This window comes from Homalodisca vitripennis, chromosome 2, assembly GCF_021130785.1.
Source record: "Homalodisca vitripennis isolate AUS2020 chromosome 2, UT_GWSS_2.1, whole genome shotgun sequence".
NCBI classification, from domain to species: domain Eukaryota; kingdom Metazoa; phylum Arthropoda; class Insecta; order Hemiptera; family Cicadellidae; genus Homalodisca; species Homalodisca vitripennis.
Window position 1 is genome coordinate 166,059,027 of NC_060208.1, and position 26,310 is coordinate 166,085,336.

At 33.7% G+C, this 26,310-nt stretch overlaps 1 protein-coding gene across 2 annotated transcripts in view; it reads right to left on the reverse strand.

Moving 5' to 3' along the window:
• The window catches only part of LOC124355002 (mucosa-associated lymphoid tissue lymphoma translocation protein 1-like), a 71,220-nt gene extending 46,131 nt beyond the window's left edge, over positions 1–25,089 (reverse strand). For both annotated transcript variants that reach the window (XM_046805868.1, XM_046805867.1), the window contains exons 1-2: positions 24,940–25,089; positions 10,431–10,557 (exon numbers count right to left, since the gene is read on the reverse strand). In XM_046805868.1, the coding sequence (XP_046661824.1) occupies positions 10,431–10,552 (122 nt within the window). In that variant the 5' untranslated portion in view covers positions 10,553–10,557; positions 24,940–25,089. The remainder of the gene's footprint in view (positions 1–10,430; positions 10,558–24,939) is intronic.
• Positions 25,090–26,310: the final 1,221 nt, after the last annotated feature.

Consider the following 26,310-nt stretch of genomic DNA (forward strand, 5'->3'; position numbering starts at 1 on the left):
TATTAAATTTTCCTAAAGCCTTATACTAATTTTGTTTTATTACTCTCATTCTAAATTTGTAAAGGAATGTAATTTAAATACTTGTTGCCAGCATACCTAGTCTTTTTTCAGTACAAATTAAACCTGATATTGTTTACAATTATTTAATTGTTCTTACGGGTATTAACTATTGTTTTTTAAATTAAGTTTTCTTGATTACTTCTTACAAATATTATAGTCTCATAAACCATGAGACAGTAAAAATTGTTAGCTCTCCAAAGTATCTTTTGCCAGATTCTAAATAATTTAAATTTAATACCACCCTCAACACTTTCTTTTGAACTAAAGAAATTCTCCCGTTTTCTTTTTTTGCTCCATAAATGGAGAGACCATATGTAATACAGCGACCACATACTGAGGCCTGTAAGTGAACATGGAAAAAATATGTTTGAGAATTTCTATACTAGAATTGAAAAAGAAGACATTTACTGGTATTGTAATACATGTATGACTAAAGATATCAACAAGTCATCACATTTGGTTAACAAAAGTATATTCAACGAAACTAACAATACAGTTGAGTACATTGATGATGAATATAGGAATACCACATTGGAAACTATTGAATTAAATAAAGAATTGACAAAGGAAGTTGTAAATCTTAATTAAATTATAAAAACCTTGAGTGAAGATTTAGCTCAGGCTAATGAAGAATTTATAAGACAAAAAAATAAAAACTCTCAACTTGAAGAAATGGTGCTAACCAGAGAAGAAGAGGTTATTAAGTTAAGAAGACAAATGGAAGAAATTAAAAGGGTAAACATGAAAACTACAACACTGGAAAAAAGACATAGTCTGCCGCCTTTCCTGAACATTTCTCACAGTTTGAATGTATCAACCTATGCTGAGGTGGCTGTCAAACACTGTCACAACAAAGAAAAATGAGCCGTTCTCAACAGTTGTACTCAAAGGTGTAAATAAGAAAAATACGTCACGTTCTCGCAAAAATTATAATAATATTGAACAAAATGTTTTACTAGAAAATCGTTATGGTGTACTATCGGAAGAGGAAGATGAAACCTTGGAAAAACAACATGATGTAGCTAAATCGGTAAACAAGAAGAAAAAAATTCTTCTGTGTGCAGACAGTCATGGGAAAGGTTTGACATGGAACATAAACAACTGTCAAGATGAGTATGAGGCAGTAGGCTTTGTAAAACCAGGTGGACTAACTAGACAAGTATTAGTCTATCATAATATAGAAGGAGAAAAGTTAACCCAGGACATGTGCTTGTGATAATATCAGGAACCAACGATGTTGCTGTAAATGAGGCTCATGCTGCAGTTGAATGCATTAAAGAGACTCTCGACAAAACTAATGATGCCAAAATAGTCTTGGTTGACTTGCCTCTTAGGTATGATCTAGAAGAGTGGTCTTGTGTCAATGAAGAAATTAAAAAGAATAATAAACTTCTGAAAGAACTTAGTGATAAGTATGTTAATGCTACTCTAGTGGAAGCAAGTAAATCAGCCAGACATCTACATACTCATCATGGCTTACATTTAAATTTTAAAGGAAAACAATGGTTAGCAGAGAGAATAAATTATGCATTGAAGGAAACCAGATCTTTTACATCAACACCGGAACCTCAGCTTCAAAATAATGTTGGAGCAACCTGTTCGGGAAACGAAAATCAAGAAGCACTTCAGTCTCCGATGTGACTGGGCTAGCATTTAGTGTATACCACCAAAACATTCAGTAAATTAGGAATAAGTTAGGAATGTTAGAACTATGGCTCGATAAATTAAGTTGTGACATTTTAACACTAAATGAACACTGGTTAAATGGAGATGAAACCTCTTTGTATGTACCAAAGGGTTATAATTTAGCCAGCTGTTTTTGTAGGCAACTTCCTTATATTCGAGGAGGATGCAGTATTTTTGCTAAACAAGGTATAGATTTTAAAGTTATTAATGTAGATACTTTTTGTTCCAATAATGTTTTTGAAGTCTCAACTATATTTATATCTTCAGTAAATACGGTTGTTGCAACTATTTATCGCACTCCTGATTCAAATATTCATCTTTTTCTTTTTTTACTTGGAAAGTTTCTTAAATTTTTATTTGATAAATATAAAAATAACTTAATTCTAACAGGAGACTTTAACATTGACATAATAAAATAAAATCTTCAAACTGTATCATTCCTTAACTTGTTAAGATCTTATAATTTATATTGTCTTAATACACAGTGTACACGTTACAATGCTTGCCTGGACAATATTATAACGGACAAGCCAAAAAATAGTGTAAAATATCATGTACTACAACCTGACTTGGCCGATCATGATGGTGTTTTTGCTCTATTTTATGATAGTACATCTTTGTATCAAATTAAAGCTCTAAATACAGTACACAAGGTTAAAGTTTTGAATTCTACTGCTTTAGAGAAATATAAAGAAAAGCTGCTGGAGATAAATTGGCAAATTTTGGCCAGGTATGATAATGTTGACGATGCTTTTGCTTATTTTATTAAACTGTTGACAACTTCTTATGAAGAATGCTGCGTTGTAAAAAATTTTAATTCTAACTCAGTTAAAGGCAAACCATTAGTTAAGCAGTTTACACCAGAATTTAAAAAAAATAGGGACTATACTATGTACTTTTATGATGTTTTTAAGAGTGGTAAAGGTACTGTCAATGAAAGGGATCATAAGAGAGCATATGACTCAGCTAAACATGAGTACAAAAAACAAATAAAACAAGCTAAGATATCAGCAAATGAACACTATATTAATAGTTCAACAAATTGTAATATCCTACTACTATTATACACTTTAAATAAATGGTTAAACTTAATTTGTATTCTGATGATTATAGTTAGAAATAACAAATAACTCAGTATGATATAAATGTGAACTTTAATGATGATAAATTAATTGACATACAAGTTTGAATTTTGAAACAAGATGGAGGATACAATAATGGTAAATTTTTAAATACAGTTCTTAAATTTTAGGGCAGGGTGGTTGTGCTGGCTTAATGAAATATAAATATTGGGTTTTTTTTTAATAGAAGATATTGTAATTTTGAAAAATAATTGTTGTTAAATTTTAATTAGATTAATTTTGAATTATTAGCCAAATCGAATGTTCCTGGGTTTTATGTTCTTCCAATGAATCACTATTAAACTTAAAAGGAATTTTCTCACCCAATGTCTGTCTTCTGCTTCTTTGTACTTCAGTGATAATAAGAATTTAATAAAGTAACCTTTCAAATACTGCTGAATAAATGTAACCAGTTTCTTTATAATAATAATCTTGCTTCACTTCTTCCAGATCCCTCTCTCCTCTCCACCTTTCAAATCTCTGTTCTCTTCACTCTTCAACAATCATCCCTGCACACTGTATCACTTAGTTCACTTTATAACCTTTGAATTTTATATGTAATAAGGTGAATTTTGATTAATTTTGATTTTGTATTTATTATTGTTTGTAGTTAAATTTGAGACAATTTATAAATAATTATTCCTTAATTATTATTACTAATAAATTTCTAAATTAAATTAGGCCTAAGTATTGAAATGAATGTGAGATGGGCGTATGAAATGAGTCATTACAAAATAAATGTAAGGCAGCATGGAGGGTAATAAGATCTGAGAGTAATAATGAAGTAAAAATGCATGACGTGCAAATTCCATCTAATGATTTCAATAATTATTTTATTAAAGTTGCCTCCCAAATTAGTAATACAGATATAACCTCTTTAAATTACAGTCACGCTATTGAAATGGTTAACGATTATGTTATAGGACATGGAAGTGTAATACCTCATTTTAAATGGAAATATATTCTTGTAAAGGATGTTTTATATTGTGTCAACAAACTCAGCTCCTCAAATAGTCAAGACTTACATGGTTTTTCTAATACTCTTGTTCAGAATATTATACACATAATAGTAGAGCCTTTAACTATACCTTTATAATTTAATGTTGGAACAAGGTGTATTTCCATTAGCTCTTAAAGTTACAAAAACAATACCTATCTTTAAAAAAGGTGATAAAAAATCTCCAGAAAATTATAGGCCAATATCTCTTGTACCTATATTTAGTAAGATATTTTAGTACTGTATCAAAGAGCAATTATACATTTTTTTCCACCATAACAAACTCCTTTGTAAAGAGCAATTTGGTTTCTTGCCAGGACTAAATACAATCAAGGCTGTAGAAAAAGTTGTTGAAAATATATTGTTTAATTTTGAAGAAAAAAGTATTACATGTGCCACACTAATTGATTTGTCAAAGGCTTTTGATTGTCTTTCTCATGAACTGTTAATAAAGAAGTTACATGTGTACGGAATAAGAAATAAGGAATTAGAGTTGTTTAAGTCATACCTTAGTGATAGGAAACAAATGGTTGTTCAAGGTAATGATAAATCTGAATTAAAAAATGTAAACATTGGGGTCCCTCAAGGTTCTGTACTTGGGCTTTTTTTATTTATAGTTGCAATTAATGATTTTGCTTATAGTATGCCATGTTTTTCTGTTTTATATGCTGACGACACAACATTCATTAATAAACAACATAATCTTAAAAACCTCATAACGGAGCAAGAACACTCTATGAGGATAGCACTTGAGTGGTTTCAGGCAAACTATTTATCAGTAAACAAGAACAAAACTGAACAAATTGTATTCTCTCTAAATAGTGACATATATCGTAATTTTAGGCCGGTAAATTTGCTTGGGCTATATTTGGATAGTACCCTTAGCTGGTCAAGTCATGTCAACCAGCTTTGCACAAAATTATCAAGAGTGGTTTTTTTGCTCCGTAAATTGAGAAATTGTGTAAGTTTAGAGAGTCTCATAAGAGCTTACTATGCATTCTTTCATAGTAACTTAAACTATGGAATAACACTTTGGGGAGGCAGTAATGAATCACAAAGAGCTTTTATATGGCAAAAGAAAACTGTAAGAGTTATAACAAATGTAAGTGATAGGAATTCGTGCTTACCATTTTTTAAAGAACTTAAAATTATGACCTTACCATGTATGTATATTTATAACTGTGTACTGAATGTTAAAGAAAATTTAAGTAATTATCAAAACCGTCAAGATGTACATAATTATAGAACAAGGCAGAGACATATGCTTGACCAATTCTCTATAAGGCTACAGAAAACAAAAATGAGCCATATATACATGAAAATTAAATTATTTAATAAGTTACCTGAAAGTGCATGGGAAGTTAGTATTAATAGGTTTAAAATTATTATAAGCAAATGGCTAAAAGAAAAGTGTTTTTACAGCATTGATGAGTACCTGGTCTGTGATATTAGTGACTTAAGATTTTAATTAATATTAAGTATTTATTATTCTATTTATTATTTTGTTATTTGTGTTTATTTGTTGATTTTTAATTAATATTAAGTATTTATTATTCTATGACAGAATGACAGAGACGACTTAGGACAGAATACTGTGAAGCTAACAGAAATACCAGAGTTGGTACTTAGACGAGCGAAAAGAGACTTCCTAAACGGAAAAACTTACCAAGGGCTGAGAATGACAGAACAGCAAATAACGCAAGAGATTTTTACAGAACAATCCGTTTTTTCAAACAAGGCGTCTCAGCAAAAAGCTATGGCATAAAAGACAAAAATGGACAGTTAGTGATGGAAAAAGAATCAGGGGTTAAAGTGTGGAAAGACTACTTTGAAGAACTCCTGAATTGTGACCACTGTACAAACAGAAGCGTTGACGATGAATTAAATTTACCAACATGTACAACCGGAGGTGATGCCACCCTCTACGCAAAGAAGTAGAAGACGCGGGGGGTTGGTAGCGAAGCTTAAATGCAATAAGGCTCCTGGTGAAGACGGAATTACAAGTGAGATTATTAAAAGTGGAGGAAAATTCCTGATAAAAGAAATACATAAACTTATTACAAAAGTATGGGAAGAGGAAATTATACGGAGGTATGGAGAGAAGCAGTGGTAATTCCTCTGCACAAAAAAGGGGGATAAACAATTATGTTCTAATTATAGAGGAATATCTCTTTTGAACACACCGTCTACAAGATATTTTCAAAAAATATTACTATCAAGATTAAGTCCTTATACTGAAGCAATAATTGATGAACAGCAATCAGGATTTATGAAAGGCAGGTCCACAATAGATCAAATTTTCCTACTTAAACAGGCAATTTCAAAATATTATGAGTTCAACAAAGGCTTCTATGGAATTTTTTATAGACTTCAAGAAAGCTTATGACAGCATAGATAGGAATGCTCTATTCAAGAAGATGGAAAAACATGGAATCCCGCAAAAACTGATTAAGACTGTCAAAAATGTGTATAAGTGACTCAAAGGCCAAAATAAGAATAGATGGAGAAATGTCGGAAAACTTCCTTATCAACACTGGAGTAAGACAGGGAGATGGGATTTCTCCCACTCTCTTCAACTGGCTGTGGAAGAGGCATTACAAAAGTTAAAAGACTACAAAGAGGGGTTAAATTAGGAGTGGACCTGAACATAATGGCATTTGCGGATGATGTAGTGATCTTGTCAGAAAGTTTGGATGACCTCTCCACACTAACAAAAAGTTTTATTAAAGAATGTCAAACAGTAGGCTTAGAGCTAAATGAAGATAAAAACTAAAATTATTCATTTTGGAAGACATGCTGGAAATGTGAGAAACAAACTTAAGCATTGACAAACTACTCGATTGACTGTGTAGAAAGTTTTTAAATATTTGGGTGTAACAATAAACAGCAAAAACGTGGAGGATATAGAGATACAAAGCAAAATTAGCTAATGCAAATAGGTGTCTTGGGGCGTGTACAAGACTCTTTACGTCAAGATTGTTGTCACAATGCTCCAAAATAAGAATTTATAAAACAATCATTCAACCAGTCCTAATGTATGGAAGTGAAACATGGACATTAACGAAAGAAAAAATGAGGGGCGGTTGATTGTTTTTGAGAATAAAGTTCTCCGAAAAATATTTGGACCAATATGTGATGAAGGGGGTGTGGCGAAATAAGAAAAAATAGAGAATTACGCGATGTATACCAAGATCCTGATATTGTGGCTTTGGTGAAGGCAAAGAGAAATTAGCTGGCTAGGACATGTACATCGGAGACAGGAGGGCACAAGGTTTTAAAAAGAGGTCTACCAGGCGTGGGGCGGTACCGACAGGAAGGCGCCCTTTGGGTAGGCCAAAGATAAGATGGTGCGATCAAGTGGTCGAAGATGTGACCCGGTGTGGAGGGTCTGTGGATCTGGCGGAAGACAGGGTGGCGTGGAAGAGGCTCATAGACGAGGCAAAGAATCGACTGAGATTTGTTACGCCCCGGCAGTAAGTAAGTAGTAAGTAAGTATTTATTATTCTATTTATTACCTTGTTATTTGTGTGTATTTGTTGATCTTTTGTTTTAATCTTGTTATGTTGATGTTGTTAATTTATCTTTGTTAAATAATTGTTGTACTGTATATCTGCTTGTTGACAGTTTTTTATGAGTCCATGTTATAAGATAGAGAGTTGTTGTAAGAGTGTGAAAGATTTTTTAAGTTGTAATAATTGACAATAATTGTAAAAATTTGACCATGTCTATTGCACCATTGTTGCCTAATGACAATAAAGATCTGAATCTGAATCTAGACAGTGGTTTTATCCTTCTAATTGAAAATAACCCTGAGTTAATTCTATATATTTAGTTTTTTTATTAAAATTAGGTTTCTATCTTTGAAAAAAATATTTAGACTGTACAGGCTATAGCATCTGCATATTTTCCGACTTCATCAAATATTTTCCCTGATCTATATATTTTAGGTAACACAGGAAGAGAAGAGGTCCAAGATTTGACACTTCAGACACTCCTACTTCAACATTTTGTAATTTAGATTTACATTTTATGAGACGATTTGAATTGTTTATTTGTAATATTTCCACATATTGTTGTCACAAGTATAACAAATGAATCCAATTAATTTATTTTAGTCCCCAACAAACTTAATATTGATAGTAATATCTGATGATTAACATTGTCAAATGCATTTGATAAGTCCAAGAATATTCCAATGATTGTTTTGCATTAGTGTCAATTGATTTAATGATAGATTCGATACAGTTTACAGAGGCAATGATAGTCGATTTACTTTTCCTAAATCCGTGTTATACAGTACAGAGTCTTATATTATTAGTTTCTAAACATGATGATAGTCTGTTGTAAGCAACCTTGTCATATATTTTTCATGTCCTGGAATCAAAGGGACGTTTGACTTAAGGATAATTTTTTATGCATTGGGATAACTTTTGAAATTTAAAGTATTTCAAGAAATTTACCATTCACGAGAGGTTAATTAAATGAACCAGTATTGGCCATAATTGCGATTTGGCATGTTTAATTATAGTAAATGGTATTTCATCAAACCACAAGAGTTTTTGTAATCAAAGGATTCAACTACCTCTTTGAATTCCTTCATGGTGGTTGGAAAAAAATGAAAAATTGTATTACCTATAACTACAGTTATTCTCCAACACGAAACAGTTGACATTGGGGCTTGATGGATTATTTAGACCAAATTAACATCTATATCACCTTTTTAGCCACATTCACAAAGTAATTGTTAAAAATATTACTGAATAAACTGGGATCGTTTAAAATTGAATTATTTTCTAATAATGTTAATTTTTGTCAAGCTTTAGTTGTCTTATTTCCAGTTTCTAATTTTATTATTTTCCAAGTAGTTTTAGCAAAGATTACAAGACCTTTTAATTTTTTCATCAAAAAATTTATTTTTATGCTCTGGTGTATTTTAATAATTTCCAGTTATTTTTTGCTCTTGCAAATTTATTAAAATGTATTAGTTGTTGTTTTTAAGATTTAGGTTGCTTATTTACCCTATGTTTTTATTTCTTACTTTAAAGCTTCTATAAGGAAAGGAGGAATCAAAGTAATATTTGAATATTCTATTAAAAACATTATATTTTCTCCTGAATCAGAATTACATACTTCTCACCAAATTTCCTCTGATAAAATCTTTTTAAAATTGTTTTAAATTTTCTGCTAATTAAATTATCTGTCTGAGATGAATGTTTTACATTTAATAGCTCAATAACTGTCCATCATCATCCGGTATCATGGTAATGACACCACGATAATCACCGATAATCCCAGCTCGTAAGGGATTGACATAAACACAAATTTATCACTATTATTAGGAGGGATTATTGGAGAAAATTAGAAGAGTAGGTCGAAAGTACAACATTAGAACCGTGTTTAAAACACACAATACTCTTAGACAAAGCCTCAGAAAAACAAAACCAAAAAATGGCACAAAAGATTACAAAAACTGTGTTTACAGTATAAAATGTAGTTGGATACAGTATAAACATAAGGATAAAAAATCACAAAGAAAACATAAGAAAGTGTCCAACAGAAAAGTCAAAAATTGCACACCATTGTTGGTCCGAAGACCATCATATAAATTGGGATGAATCCAAAATGATATATCAGGCGCCTCATTTCTTTAAAAGGAAATTAATAGAGGCAACATACATTAAATTAGCAGACCAACCAATCAGTCAACCATCAGTCAAGATTAGGCCACTTTGGTTGCCAATTCTGAAAGAACTAAAAAGAAAACCAAAAGTATCAAACAGATTAGATATTTGTAATAAACCAAGTCTTTTTAAGTCACAGTATGGTTCTAAGAATTTTATCTAGCCCTTAGATAATAAAATAATAACCAATAATAAAAAAAAGGACCCACTACTGTTCTATTCCTTTTTTGCCACCATCTTGTTTCTGCCGTGACGATTGCAATTTGCTATTGGCCTCTGGTCAGTCGTAGGTGGTTGGTCGACGAATGCACCTATTGTGACCTGTGTTTTGTAGTTTAATTTTAATAGTTAGCGTTGTGTTTAGTTTTGTGTTAAGTGCATGTTTAAGACTTGGTGAAGTTGACACACAACATGGTGGTTGTGATTCCTGACTTACGCATGTCACAATGCTCTGGTATGGTTTGTTTATTTTAACCTAGTTTGTAATTATGTGTTAGGTTAGTTATTTACCTGAAGAAGAGATCAGATTGCAGATCTCAAAATGTGATGTTACTGATTTTTTGTATCACTGAACAATGGGAAATGTTCAGAAAAATCCTGTTTCCTTCACAATCATCTATCGTCAAAAACAAACTTTAAACAAAGACTATCACTTATCTTAGGAGTGTTTGGAATGCCATTTACATAAAATATGCTCATGGTGTTTCTATTTTTCAAAATGAAATTACGAGCGAATCCGCAGGTGCTAGTATGCATATAAAATTAACATTGGACAACTTAATTTCATTATATACCAACATTGGTGTGGTTTGAGTACGGAAATTAAATTATATGATGAATATATAGAACAATAAATGATGATATTATACTAAACTCTTAAGTTACCTGTATGTTCTCAGTCCATCAATGATACGATTCCACTTGTCATTTGTATTCAGACTGTTAACTAATTCTCTACGGAGGTGGACGGATAAAACATCTTCCAATAGACGTTCCTCCATCATCATTTATTCTGTAAAAATCAAGCACAAGGTAAAATGTCATACCACAGCTACGGAATAAATGGTATAAAGAAATAGGTATGTTTAAATTTCTAGTCTCTAGTTCTTTAAAAAAGTTATTTTAAAATTTATTTTGAAAATTTCTATAAGACAAACAAAAACAAGATAAAGGAAAAATGGTTTAGAACCAGCGCACATGGGATCCATGCTCTCTGAATCCCCCATTTTCATCAGTAATGCCTATGAGCAGTCATGATCAGACCTCTATAATTTCAATCTGTTATCTAAGTTTCAATCAATGTGTGAACTCGTTTCCCACATCTTTAGTCACTTGTTTTCCCTCATTTCCTCTACTGCTATAATGTAGTTAATGATATGAATCTCTTTGAGGAATAGATAGCAGAAAATGATCATACTTTTAAATTTGTTTCTCTTTTGTTTTCAAAACTGTTATTACATTATGTTATTTTATATGTCTATTGGAAGCAGTTATTGGTAATTTAATGCAAGTAAGTAAGTTTAAATATTTTGGTTCAAGTCAAACCATGGGATTTGGCCTATCATTAATGAAGCCTATCACTAAGGAATCATAGAAAACGTCTTTTGGATGATCTCAAGTCTACCAATGGAACTTGGTAGGAAGATCATACTATGCTGGCGTATTCAAGTAGCTGACGGACAAGTGGCTTGTACAATATTGTTGCTGCACTGGAGCAGACCATAGCTTGTAGTGCTTTTATTTCCAGTAATTTGAAGGCCCTGACACAGATTTCATTAATGTGAGGACAAAACTCAAAAGTATTCATGGTGATGCCAAGATCATCGAAGACATTGAATCTCTTGATAACGGATAACCGAGTCAAAAATGACAGCTGTTCAAAGATGGCTAGAGTTTGCAACTTAGTTTAGTATAAAAAATACACTGATGAGCTTTTTGATTTTAATTTTACTAACCCAAAACTGTTTACAATTGAATCAGTCATTTGAGAAACACCTCATGTCCATTTTTTACCAATAATGAGTTAGACTTGAAATTTGTAGCTGGTGGCAGCACTGTTCTTGCTAATATTATTCTAGTCTAGAACAGCTGTTAAATAACTACACTATGTTTAATAATTAATTGTTGTTGTAGAATAATAAGTTTCATTATTTCTGAGGGGTATTCCCGCAGGCAGTAACCATTCTTGCTATAGTTAGACGTTATTAGTGGCATTCTACTCGTTAGTAAAGACAGACCATAACAGTTTTTTACTCTTAATTTGTTTCAACCTAGTTTTATCTTGTCTTTGTTATGGCACTTAGTGAACGTGAGAGAGTTACCATATTAATGATGCGTGGTTGGGGGGATTTAACACGGTCTCACAGTGAAGTTCAACACCTATTCAATGACTCATTCCCAAACCGAAACCCAATATCAAAATCAACAGTTACGAGAACAATAGACCGTTTTGTAACTCATGGAACTGTCTCTGATCTTCCTAGAAGTGGTCGTCCACCAAGTGCAACCAATCAGGATTCGAGTGTGGAAGTTCTTCAGTCATTCATTGAGAATCCTCATGAAATGCTCAGATCGGCTGCAGGCAATCATGATATGTCCAAAAGCTCTATTCAAAACATTTTGTATAAAAATGGTTTCAAGCCATACAAATTGACATTGCATCAAGAACTAAACGAAGACGATTTTGACAGGAGTCTTGAGTTTTGTGAAATTATGATGACCAAGTTAGATACAAATCAAATCCTTCTAAATGACATTGTATTTTCAGACGAGGCTACATTCATGTTAAATGGCAATGTAAACAAACACAACTGCCGTTACTGGACTGATAGTAATAAGCACTGGATGATAGAAGGTCACACGCAACACCCACAAAAGTTGAATGTCTGCGCCGGCATATTACGTGGAAGAATTGTGGGGCCGTTTTTTATCAACGGAACTTTAGACGTTCTACCTTGACATGCTCAGAAACCGTATAATACCAGCTCTTCGAAATATTGTTGGTGAAAACTTTTGGCTCAAATCTGGTTTCAACAAGACGGAGCACCCGCGCACTACAGGAATATTGTAAGGGATTACTTAAATGATATGTTCCCTCAAAGATGGATCGGAAGGAGAGGTGATATTGAATGGTCCCGCTCGTTCCCCCGAATTAACTCCTTTGGATTTCTTTTTCTGGGGTTATCTTAAAGACAGGGTGTATAAAAGAAAACCACGGGATTTGGAAGAATTGAAGAACAGGATCTTAGAAGAAAGTGGTTGTTTGGAACGTGAGGAAACAGGACTACAACACGCTGTGGAGGCCTTTTATCACCGATTAGCTCACTGTCAAACAACAGAACGCGGCCACTTCGAGCATCTGTTGTGAAAAAGCTCTCTGTAAGTAGTAATCTTCTAATGACTAAATCATTGCAAATAATGAAACTTATTATTCTACAACAACAATTATTAATATAGTTTTATAATCATAGAAATAGTTAGTATTTGGGTCAACAAATTTATAAAATATCTACTGAAAAAGTGTATGTTAGTTAATCTTGATTAGGTTTAAGTTAGTTATCAAGGGTGATTGGCGTACTTTTATATCAATATTTTCATTGGCACAATAATATAAGTATTTATAATATTTACATAATAATTTGACACTATTCTGTACTACATGTGTATACAAATGAATAAAGAATATTTTGAATCTGAATTTGAATTTGAGGTCGGGTTTGCGGCTCTGTACTCTACTAATAAAGACCTTTTATTTGATATGCATATCGACCTATGCTTACATTTAAGATTTTCTTCCGACTCCTAACGGGCCGCTCCCCTGAGGATGTAGCGGATCACTGAATATGTGATAAAAATAGATTTTTATGTCCAGTAACTTTGTGTAAGGTTTTGTAGCTCTATTTTAAATATTTGGAAAAATATTTAACCGACCTTAATTTTTATTCCAGGTTATTATAAGGTTATTTAAGGTTAAATATTTAACTTTTTGGACCCAAACTCTAGCCATTTTTGAACGGCTGTCATTTTTAACTCGGTTATCCGTTTGAGGCAAACAGACACTCTGCCAGAGCCACAGGAAGGACAAGAACTCGCCACTACATCATCTCCCATGGTACAGGAGCAGGAGCAGAGCAGCAACGGATCTTTTAAATACGACTTAAACACGAGTGACAGTGAGACTACCTCTTTCAGCGGCTAGAACTTAAGTGACATTCATCGACCAGTTAACATCCAACTAAGGACTGACCTGAACAAATCGAATGAATCCTTGTCAGCTTCTCCAGGCACCCCTTTAAACTTACTACACAATCACCCGTTAGATACAATGTAAATAACTCTTCTAGGGTCATCTTACCAACAAGTTCTTACCAAAATAATAGTTCAGATAAGACTGTTCAATCCAATAGTTCTACTAAAACCATTCCTTCAGTTCCAAAAAAAACAGTTTTTCAATCTAAAAATAACACAATCTCAATTTTTCATCAAAACATACAGCATTTACCGTCTAGGATCGATGGGCTAAGTTTGACCTTGGAAGAGTTGAAACCTGACTTTGTAGCTTTAAGCGAGCATAAGGTTTCGCAGCACGACATAGAAAGAGTAAATGTCAGTAATTACAAGATTTGTGCTAGTTTTGCGAGGGAAAAATCAGGGGGCGGGGGAGTAATGATCTTAGCAAAAAATAGTATAAAAACTCAGGCGTTTATACAACCTAGATGTGAATCACTGTTACAGGAGAAAGTATTTGAATACTGTATGACTAAATTTAAAACTGAACAAAATTACATTACATTAGTTTGCATTTATAGATCTCCAATAAGATGTAATGAACACAATTTTCTTGAGAAACTAGAATTGTTGTTAAACTGTTTATTAAAAAACAATAGTAATATAATAATTGTAGGTGATTTTAACATAAATGTACTGGTTAGGGATGTATCTTATACCAACTTTGTAAATGTTTTAACTGCTTTCAATCTGAAATACCTGGTTAACTTCCGGACAAGAATAACCGCAACATCCTCAACAGCCATAGATAACTGCATTAGCAACATTCCAAATTTAGTTACTACCGGCATCATAACAGAATTGTCAGACCATGACGCACAAATTACCGAAATAATTAAAAATACCGAAAAAAACAATGTAAATTACAAACAGCTAACTAGAAAAATCAATAAAACAAATAAACAAAATTTTTCCAGAGAAATTGCGGTAGAGTCTTGGATGGAAGTTTACCAGGCTGCAGTCAATTTAAAGTATGAGATATTTCTCAATTTTTTTATGTTCTATTTTAACAGTAATTTCCCTAAAATGTACGTTAGTAAAAATTCTAATAAGTCCAATCAATGGGTGAATCAAAGTATTCTGGAAGGCAAGGAGGAGATCTTACAGCTTAGTAAATTGTTTAGGGAGACAAGGGAGGAGGGAATTAAAAGGGACCTTAGGAAAAAAACGAGAAATCAAAAGTAAAATCATTGAAGCAAAAAAACAATACTATGATAAAAAAAATAGGAAATTCAGATAATTGCATGAAAGATACCTGGGAAATAATTAATAGGGAAGTCGGTAAACAACAAAAAGAAAATCATAATTTTAAGATACATTTGAGAAAGGAAACTGTAAGTGATCCTAAAAAAATATGCACGGCATTTAACGATTTTTTTATTAATACGGTTCAAGAAAAACTAAAAGAAAAATTAGGTAACCTCATAGACGAGTCTGGTACAGATAATATTGCTTTGATAGATAGAGCAAATGAGCTGGGGTTTTCTCAAACCCGTTTTAGATTCACTCCTGTAACCGATGTAGATATTCTGAATATTATTAAATCTTTTAAAAATAAAAGTTCTTCGGGCTTTGATGAAGTACCTGTGAGTCTGATAAAAGAGACAAAAGATTATTTATTAAAACCATTAACACATATCATCAACTCATCTTTAATTTCCGGAATATTTCCAAATCAACTAAAAATTGCTAAAGTGGTTCCAATCTTTAAAAAGGGTAAAATGGAGGAAATAGGAAGCTACAGACCGGTATCTATATTACCAGTCTTCTCAAAAATATACGAAAAAGTGGTGCACAATCAGTTAGTTCATTATCTGGAGGAAAATATGCTGCTGGACAACCAGCATGGTTTCAGAACAGGTAGGTCAACAGTGACGGCAGGAGTTAATTTCGTAGAAACAATTATCAATGCAATAGACAAAAAAGAAAATGTTTTTGGCGTATTTCTGGATATATCTAAAGCCTTTGATAGTATTTCACATGAACGATTATTCAAAATTCTAACTAGACTTGGTATTGAAGGTAAAGAGTTAAAATGGTTCCAGTCATACTTACAAGACCGCTATCAGTATGTTGAAATAAAACATCAACACACAAACTACATTTAAAGCTATAGGTCATCACTAAACAAAATTATGTGTGGCGTCCCACAAGGTTCCATTTTGGGTCCTCTACTGTTTGTGTGTTATTTGACGGGTCTCCCTTCTATATGTGAGGAAAATGCCATTGGTATGATTGTCTATGGAGATGATGCTAATGTTATCTTTTCAGGAAGAAATAAACAGGAAATTGAACACAAAGCAGAAACGGAAATGGCAAAAATAAAACAATTTTTAAATTCAGCTCATTTATTATTAAATACCAGTAAAACCAACTTTAATTCTTTTCACACCAAACAAAATAGACAAACAATAAATCCATTGATAACAATAGAAGATTATTCAGTAGAACAATTAACTAGTACAAAGTTTCTTGGCTTAGTTATAGATAATAATTTAAGTTGGGATGATCATGTAAGCTTTGTGTCAAAAAAGTTATCATCTAGTATTTATGCATTAGGCAGAATGAAACAATACTGTAACCTCACTTCACTTAAAACTATATATTTTTCTTTGTTTGATTCCCATATGTCTTATGGAATAGCAATCTATGACGGAACTTCAAAAAAGAATTTGAATTACTTATTAATATTACAGAAAAAAGCAACTAGAATAATGTTAGGCTTGGCTGGTAAAGAGTCAGTAAAAATGCATTTCCGAAAACTAGGAATTTTAACGGTATTTGATAGGTATATTTTAGAAACAGTTAAATATTGTAAACAAATTAATATTACCACTATATCACAAAGTCACACATATAATACAAGGCATAATTTTATTAGTGATAGACATAATTTGTAACTCTATAAAAAAAAAACAACTTTTGCAGGACTAAAATTTATGCAGTACTTACCTCAAAACATTACCAATGAACAGAATATGACAATATTTATCAGAAAACTAAAGACATTTCTTACCACCATATCTTGCTACTCTTTAGAAGAGTTTTATAATCATAGAAATAGTTAGTATTTGGGTCAACAAATTTATAAAATATCTACTGAAAAAGTGTATGTTAGTTAATCTTGATTAGGTTTAAGTTAGTTATCAAGGGTGATTGGCGTACTTTTATATCAATATTTTCATTGGCACAATAATATAAGTATTTATAATATTTACATAATAATTTGACACTATTCTGTACTACATGTGTATACAAATGAATAAAGAATATTTTGAATCTGAATTTGAATTTGAGGTCGGGTTTGCGGCTCTGTACTCTACTAATAAAGACCTTTTATTTGATATGCATATCGACCTATGCTTACATTTAAGATTTTCTTCTGACTCCAAGCGGGCCACCCCCCTGAGGAAGTAGCGGATCACTGAATATGTGATATAGTAGATTTTTATGCCCAGTAACTTCGTGTAAGGTTTTGTAGCTCTATTTTAAATATTTGGAAAAATATTTAACCGACCCGGGACTTTTTGGACACCCTGTATATAGCGAATAAGTGAAGACCCAACAAAGATCCTTGATACACCTGAAGTTGCACAGAAAGCAGATGGAAGTGTCTGATGATATCTGTTCCATGAAGTAGCTTTTAAACCATTCCAACATCAAGCCAGTAATTCCATAATCCTCAAGCTTGGCCAATAGGTGTCTGTGCAATAGTTGTCTGTGGTTAATCCTATCAAAGAGAGATCAATGTGGACAGCATAAATTTGGCTACTCCTGCCTATAGCTTGTAACACTTGGCTTTGGAATGATAAGAGATTCGTGACTGTTGATCTATCAGAAGTGAAACCATGTTGCTCATCCATAGTGTATTACTTGAAGAGAGGCCTCACAACATTAAGAACCAGGCAGACTTTACTCAATAATAATAATAATAATAATAATGATATCTTTATTGCATTCTTTTAACAATTTTTACATTGTATCACAATTGTCAATAGTTTAAGTCAATTTACACAGTTTCATCTACACATTCACACACCTTCAAACTCACAATTCATACAATCATTTTGACACAATCGCATTGATCTCAGATCCAGCACTCTCAAATATCCCAGCGGTTTATCATGAATTCATCAACAGAGTGGAAAGCTTTGAACACCAAAAGGAGTTTGAGATGCGTTTTAAATTGATTTTGATTATAGGACATTTTGATTTCCTCAATGAGCCTGTTGATTAATCTGACGCCAACCTCTTGCAGTAGATGTTACACTAATGTCAGTTTGCGTTGATGAGTTTGAAAGTTGTCCCTGTCTCTAATTTCATATTGATGAACGTTCCTGCCATGAATTAAGACGCACCTTGATCTGCAGTACTTAATCACCTCAAAAATATAGAGGCAGGGCAAAGTCACCAATCTCAACTCCTTGAAAGATTTCCTACATGGCTCTCTGTAATTCAAATTTTCAATGACAGCCTTTTTTTGGAGTCTAAAGACATACTAAATTTTGTTTTTTGCACAACTTCTCGAGTCTTATTCCACACGCAAAATGAGGATGGATTAGGCCAGAGTAGGCCATTCTTAAAACTTCTAGGGAACAAAATTTTGCTAGATTGCACCGAGCATAGAGAGGCCTAAGGATAGAACCCTGAGGAACAATGTGGGCTATTTTAATTTTGTTTGAAATGATGTTTGAAATCCCCATGTACTGACGTTGATCCTTTAGGTAAGAACCGATCCATAAGTCCGGGAGACCCCGTATGTCACATTTCTCCATCTGATGCAACATCTCGTGGTGCACACAGTTTTATTTATTTATTTATTTATTATTATTTCAACGGCATCCGCCAATATACAATAATTTCACAACATTTTCATGCAACTTAAATATAACATCAACAAAATAAATAACAACTAATTAAATTACAGAAAGTAGTGATTATGCAGTGGAATAATAAATAAGTATTAAGATTTGTGAAATAATGTTACAATAGTGAAAAATCACAAACATCATCTCCAACTGATATTAAGGGGAAAAAAACTCTATCACTCATTACTGTTGCAGTCTCTTTTTAAGGTGTGCGATGCTGTCATAAAACATATCACCATCGGAAGGAATGCTGTTTCCACGCCTATGAAGTCTAGCAATATGACCGTGATAGCTGTAATTGTTTGAGTGGTGGCAGGTTGAAAACATATTCCTGGATCTGGTTCCAGCAGGCACCAAGAGGGATATCCTACTCAGAAGCTCTGGTGAATCGATCGCCCCGTTGATAAGCTTGTGCAGGAAAATAATATCAAACATTCTCCTTCTGCACTCCAGCGTAGGCAGAAGAAATTCCTGCTCAAGTGCGGGGACAGAGACCTCCCGATAGGCTGCACCTCTCCGGACTCCTTGAAGTCTGCAAAATTTGTTTTGAATACTCTGTAGTTTGTGAATATGAGATGCGTAATGAGGGGACCAAACAAGAGTACAATATTCCAGATTAGGCCGAACTAAAGCCTTATACAAGAGCAGTAGTGTCTCGTCACCGAACGTCCGTCTTTGGACAGTCAAAGGCTTTGGACAGATCGAGAAATATGCTAAGCACATGTTATCGCCTATCCAAACCATCGACAACATTGTCCAAGAGGTTGTTCACAGCGTCAATTGTGTATCTGTTTTTTTCCTAATCCAAATTGCTCTGAATTCAGTATTTTGAATTTTTCTAGAAAGCTTTCGTAGAAAAGTTTTTCAAAAATTTTGCTAAAAACTGGAAGAATTGAGAATGGACAATAATTGCTTGTGAGACAAGGATCATCCTTTTTGAAAATTTGGGTGATCTTGGCCGTCTTTAAAAGAGATGGAAAACTTTGTATACTACATTACATGTTGTGTGAAGGAAACAGGATTTTTCCAGACATTTGCCATCGTTCAGTGAAACAAGAAATCAGTAACACTATGTTTCGGGATCTGCTATCTGATCTCTTCTTCAGGTAAATAACTAGCCTAATACATAATTACAAACTAGGATAAAATAAACAAATCATACCAAAGCGTTTTGGCACACCTAAGTCAGGAATCACAACCACCATGTTGTGTGTCAACTTCACTAACTCTAAAAACATGCACTTAATAAAAAAATCTATACACAACACTAATCATTAAAACTGAATTACAGAATACAGGTCACAATACGTCTGCATTATTCTACCAACTACCTACGATTGACCAGAGGCCACTGGCAAATGGCAATCGTCACGGCAGACAGAAACAAGATGGCGGAAATAAAAAGGAAGGAGGACAGGAATGGGCCCTTTTTTATTATTATTATTATTATTGGTTCATGCTAGATAAACTTCTTAAAACCACATTGTGACTCCGCATAGGTTTATTAACTTACAAATATCTGATCCGTTCGTTCCTTTTGGATTTTCTTTTTAGTTAATTTTTTAGAATTGGCAACCAAAGCGGTCTGATGGTTGACTGATTGGTTGATCTGCCAATTTAATGTATGTTGCCTCTATTAATTTCCTTTTGATGAAATGTGGTTCCCAATGTATTATGTTGGCTTCATTTCAATTCATATGATGGTCTTCGGACCAACAATGGATGCAATTTTTTACTTTTCTCTGAGACCCTTTCTTGTGTTTTCTTTGTGCTCTTTTATCCTTAAGTTTAGTGGTCTTTTTGTCTCACCTATGTATTCCCTATTGCAACTACATTTTATACTGTAAACACAGTTTTTGGAATCCTCTGTGCCATTTTTTGGTTTTGTTTTTATAAGGCTTGTCTAAGCTTGTTTTTTATTAAGTGCATGTTTTTAGAGTTAGTGAAGTTGACACACAACATGGTGGTTGTGATTCCTGACTTAGGCATGCCACAACGCTCAAGAGGGTAAGATCAAATAATCTGCCAGCTGCCGATAATACTCAAAACATTTATAATGAGAAGCACAGTACTCAACAAGAACAAAGAAATTAAATTCCAATTTTCAATATTATAAAACACTGATATTATATTTATGATATTCATCCATGTAGGCTACAGTTTTCTTAATGTGGATAAGAAGAATATATTATATTGAAATTATGATAGGCAGCTCCGAGCAATAATGTGACTGTTATCCTAAATGTTAGAAAGAAAATAAATAATAATATATTTCAATTTTGCAACTTAACACTAAGGTGGATCTAAGCTATTCGTGTACTTGGATCGCTACGGGTTTAAAAGCTCCAAAAATGTGGAGCATGTATGGAGCTTTTATGTACTACCATAAAATACTAAAATGTTGTAGGCTGTAGTTCCATAAGTGACCAACAAAACAATTGATTGTAAATATATATAATAGTCTAAGGTGAAATCAAATGAAAATATTGATCTTATCAAACTAAACCTAATACCTCTATTTCCACTTTTTCAATACATTCATGTCGGCTAATTTCTGGATTTTTAAAAATATACCATCAAATTTTCAATAATAATGGAAAAAACTGTAATTTTGCATTACTGTTTACGTTAAACGTCCAGTATGACGAGAAAAGTATGTAGGTTTTGCAATTTTATAAATTTTTCTCTGTGTACCTCAAGGAGTGTCTAAAATATTAAGCAATTGTGCGCCTGACAGGGCACACGATTTTTTTTATTTATTTTTTTTTTTTTTTATTTTTTTTTTTACTTTAGGGTATTGGGGTGGATTCACAGATCCTCACACGTCAACCTGAGCTTATTGTGTGCCCCTTTGATGTTAGAGGGGTAAGCCTATCTTTGTGCCCTTAATTAGGCTAAGAAGCTTTTCCCCGATACTAACATCTGGTTCGTCGCCTGATTGTTTATCACCGAAAAGAGCCCTTCTCCTTGCTCCCAGTCTCTCACAGTCCAGTATTATGTGTTTTGCAGTCTCTTCAGACTTATTGCAGAGTCTACACTCCGAGTCCTCATTTCGTAAACCTAGAGTGTTTAGGTGTTTCCTGAAGTGGCCGTGTCCAGTGATCAAGACAATCACTTGCTTAACCCGATCCCTGCCCAGCCCCATCAGCCATCTGGTGAAGCCGGAGCTAGAATCAGTGAGCAGTCTTTTGCCGAGTGCTTGTCCTTGATGACTCTGCCACCGCAAGCGGGGTGTGTCTTCCTGGACCATTTGTTTATACTTTGGTAAGCGGCTCTGACTTGCTTATACCACAACTCCGGTTCTGGACCGGTGTATGGCATGCTTGCTCCGCTTTTGGCAAGCCTGTCGGCGTATTCGTTGCCACCTATGCCTGTGTGTCCCGGTACCCAACCAAGACGTACAAAGTTGCGTGATCCAAGCTTGCAGAGAGTGTTGAAGCACTCCCACACAAGCTTGGATGAAATGCTGTTGGAGTCAAGAGCTTTAAGAGCTGCCTGACTGTCTGACATTATGCAGATGTTCTTTCCTTGGGACCCTCTGGTGAGGCCTAGGTTGGCACAGGCCAGGATACCATAGATTTCGGCTTGAAATATGGAGCAGTTCCGTCCCAAACTGCCGCAAAGGGCATTTCTAGGGGATTGACTAAACACTCCATATCCAGTTCTGCCCTTAATAAGCGAGCCATCCGTGTACCAGACAAAGCTCTTTCTTATTGTTGGGATGTTATCTTGCGATTTCCACTCATCTCTGGAGTAGAAGTCAACAGAGAATGGCTTATTGAATACAAAACTCCGTTCTCATTATGTCTGAGACCATTTCGAGAATAGTGTTTGGGTTTTACAGCTTCGGTGATGGTGCCGTGGCCCGTTTTAGACGTGCCATTCCTCCACAAGTCAGCAACATTAGCCTATAAGCTGACTTACGCGCTTCAGCTTTTTATATAGACATCAAGAGGTAGAAGTCCTAAAGCCACCTCGAGGGTCGCTGAGGGACTGCTCCTAAATACTCCGGTTGCAAAGATTGTGCCAAGCCTTTGTAAGCTTTCGAGCTTGGCTTTAGCAGTTACCTGATTCACCTTTGTCCACCAGACTAATGAACCATAAGTGATTTGGGGCCTTACAACTTCTTTGTAAAGCCATAGGGCTATATGGGGTTTTATGCCCCATGAGATTCCTGCAAGTTCTCCTGGACGTCATGAGCGCCCACTTTGCTTTGTGCAGGATATTTTTAAGATGATTATTCCACGTAAGCTTATGGTCTAGAGTCAGTCCTAAATATTTTTGACTGTCTTTGACCACTCATTCAGCCTGGAAAGAGACTCTAGGTTCTTTTTCCTAGTGAATGATACAACTACTGTCTTAGAGGGATTACTTTCAGTCCCTCTCCATGACACCAGTTGTGTACATGTTGAAGGTTGGTATTCATGATATCAACAACAACATTTGTATGTTTTCCCTGTACCATAAGGACTATGTCGTCTGCATATCCTTGGACATAGATTCCATTGTTAGTAAGGTCCTCAAGTAGACCATCTACTACTAGATTCCACCACAGTAGAGGTGACAGGATGCCTCCTTGAGGGACATCCCCTTGTAAGGTGCGATCACAAGCGATTCTTCATTGAGATCGGCCCTGATCCGTCTGGAGCACAGCATGGCCCTAAGCAACCGGCACAGAGCTGGCTCGAGGCCACGTCGCTCTGCTCCACTTACCATCGCAGTGAATTTAGCATTGTCAAAAGCTCCTTCAATGTCTATGAAGGTGCACACAATGCCAATTCCTTGGCGCACAAGGCTATCCTCAATCCTACTGACTAGTTGGTGCAGTGCTGATTCACAGGATTTGCCTTGCTGGTATGCATGTTGGTTGCGATGAAGGGGAGTGTTTGAGAGAACTCCCTTTCTCAGGTGCCTCTCCACCAGTCTTTCTAATGTTTTCAGTAGAAACAAAGGGGCACACGATAGTCTTAGGTATTTATTTAATCGTGAGATCAAATTTAACAAACCACCAAGACAGGCAAACAATGAAAATGCAATAAGGAAATGCATAGCAACATGTACCTCAGCGGGCGCACAACACTTTACGAAAGCGCGGTGTGTACCCTGTTGAGTACACAACAGCAATTGTGAAAGATTGTGTGTACACATCCTAGCGAATGTTTTAAATATAATTTGTTTACAAAGCAGAGAAGAGATTATTTGTTCCCGTTGAACAACGTGACAGGGACACCCTGCTCTAGGTAATTAAAGAATGCATTCTGCCAGGTACGACAATTGTTTGCGACTGTTGGAGGGCCTCACGCTGATGGTCACAGGCAGTCATAATTAATTTTTAACTCAAAATTAAGAAAAAACATTGTTCATTTGGGTCAAAATCATTTCAGTATTACTTTTCATTTACGTTTTCCATAGATGGCACTACATCCGATGACGTCATCACGAGGTTGAATCACGGTCACAAAAGGTCACATGATACCCGACGCGGATGCACAACATGGAAATATTGCTCCGTGCGTGAACAGTTGTTCCATTTTTTATGTTATACAACATTGTTATTTCTAATTTCCACCTCGTCAAACCTTATATTATTGTTTTGTTCTGTAGGACAATTCTAATAACGCGAAACTCCTATTTTGCCGCTTTGGCTATTACTTTCATAATTACCATTTATTTTTCAAGCCGATGAGGTCATTTATAAAATGAAGTGTGTTATTTGTAATTTATTCTATATTTTTATTGTTTTTCATAAAAACCTACTTTTAGCTTTCCCTTTTTATTTTGGTTTTTTGGTATTTTTTCTAAGACTTCTTTAGAACTTTTATTTTTTTCCTACTCTTTTTATAGTGAACAAATATTAATTCAAAATATAAAAAGGACATGAATATTGTAATGCAAAAATTTACTTTGTTTAGAGGTTTCAATAATTATGTGCAGAAAAACAAAAAGTGCCTGTCAGTACAGGATTGTCATATGAAAAATATAGAGATAAAATGGGTCACTAATTTTATGAAATACATCAAGCCTAACATGGCTTATGTAATTAATCCTATGTCCACCTAATATGTAACTAATCTTAAATGTAATCTTTAGTATTATAATAATAAAATATATTTTTTCCCCTTCTTTTCCTCCTAAAAACCTATATTTAATTTAGCCGGAAGTAACTTAAAAAAATTAAATTTAATGATTATTCTAAAGAATATATTCTACAATTTTTCAAAATTTACTCCTAAGCTCACCATAAAGCCAAGCTATACAACAAAATATGATTTAATCATTTCCTTCAACTTTGATATAACGTCTTCATGAAGGACCAATACAACTGAACATAGAGCCAAGTGACACTACACAACTCTGGCTGGCAGTCTGCTTCTGCTTGTGCTTAGCTAGCAGTCTGCTACAGTGACATCAGACATGACGTAACAAGTGGTGGAGGGAATATCAGAAATAACTGGTTAGTTCGGTTAATTTAATATAACCGATTAGTCGGTTACTTTTGCTGCTACCAGTTTAATTAGTATTAAGACTAATTTTCCTACCGACTATTGTTCTATAACTGATTGTCCAGACTTAGTTTGTACTTGAATTAGTCGTTTATTCTAATCGGTTATTTTAGTTACGCCAGTCTCGTACTTTAACGATTATGTTTCAGTTAACTTTATTAATTCGTAATTGAAATAAATTATAATATTGCCATTTAAAAAATAATTATATTGCAGCTTATTATAATATAACATTTCAAAATTATATAACTAAAATGAATAAAAGGAAGTAATAATTCGATTATATATTTCGTTTTCAAATCCGGTTAAGCCGGTTCGGAGTTAGTTTGAATTTCTTGAACACTACTTGGGAAATGATAATGTTAAAGTATATGTGGGGTTTTCAGTTTTTTGTCAACTGATCGTTTTTATTTCTTAAATTCATTACATTTTAAGGACTGAATCTACTTGAGCACTTTTTGGCTACCCACAAGTCAAAGGGTCTAGCTGGTATTTAAACCTTGTAAATTACACTTGCTAAACACTAAACGTTCAATTAGAATAGTTGGCTAATAATTTTCAACATACTTATAACACTGAGCTTATTTCGAATGCAGTAGGAAAAACATAGTCCTATTAAAGATAATCGAATGTACTTTGTGTTTAATATCTATGTTATGTAAAGCGTGTATTACCTAGTTTTGTATCATTAAGAACATTATTATGTAGAAAAAATATTTTGCTTGCAATATATAACTACTTGGATTGTAGATATTAATATTCCAGAATATTAATATTTAAATTATTAATGAGACACCCAAAACTATATAAAATATTTTTTTGTTAGTAAGCTCCAAGTGTATATTCAGTACAATTTATTACTAAATTGTTAACTATTAAATATTATCTGGTTTGTCTAAAATAAAAATCACAGTTCTAAATAAAAATAATGGATTTATTTTACACTGGCAAATTAATAAGTTCACAGTTTCTGAATTTTCATCACTCTATTTTCCACAAAGAATTGACAAATTAAAATTTAGTAATTTTAAAAGGTCCTTTGGCAAGAAATCAAAATATTAATAAAATATATCAAACTAAAAATCAGAGCTCTCTTCTAAAATAAAA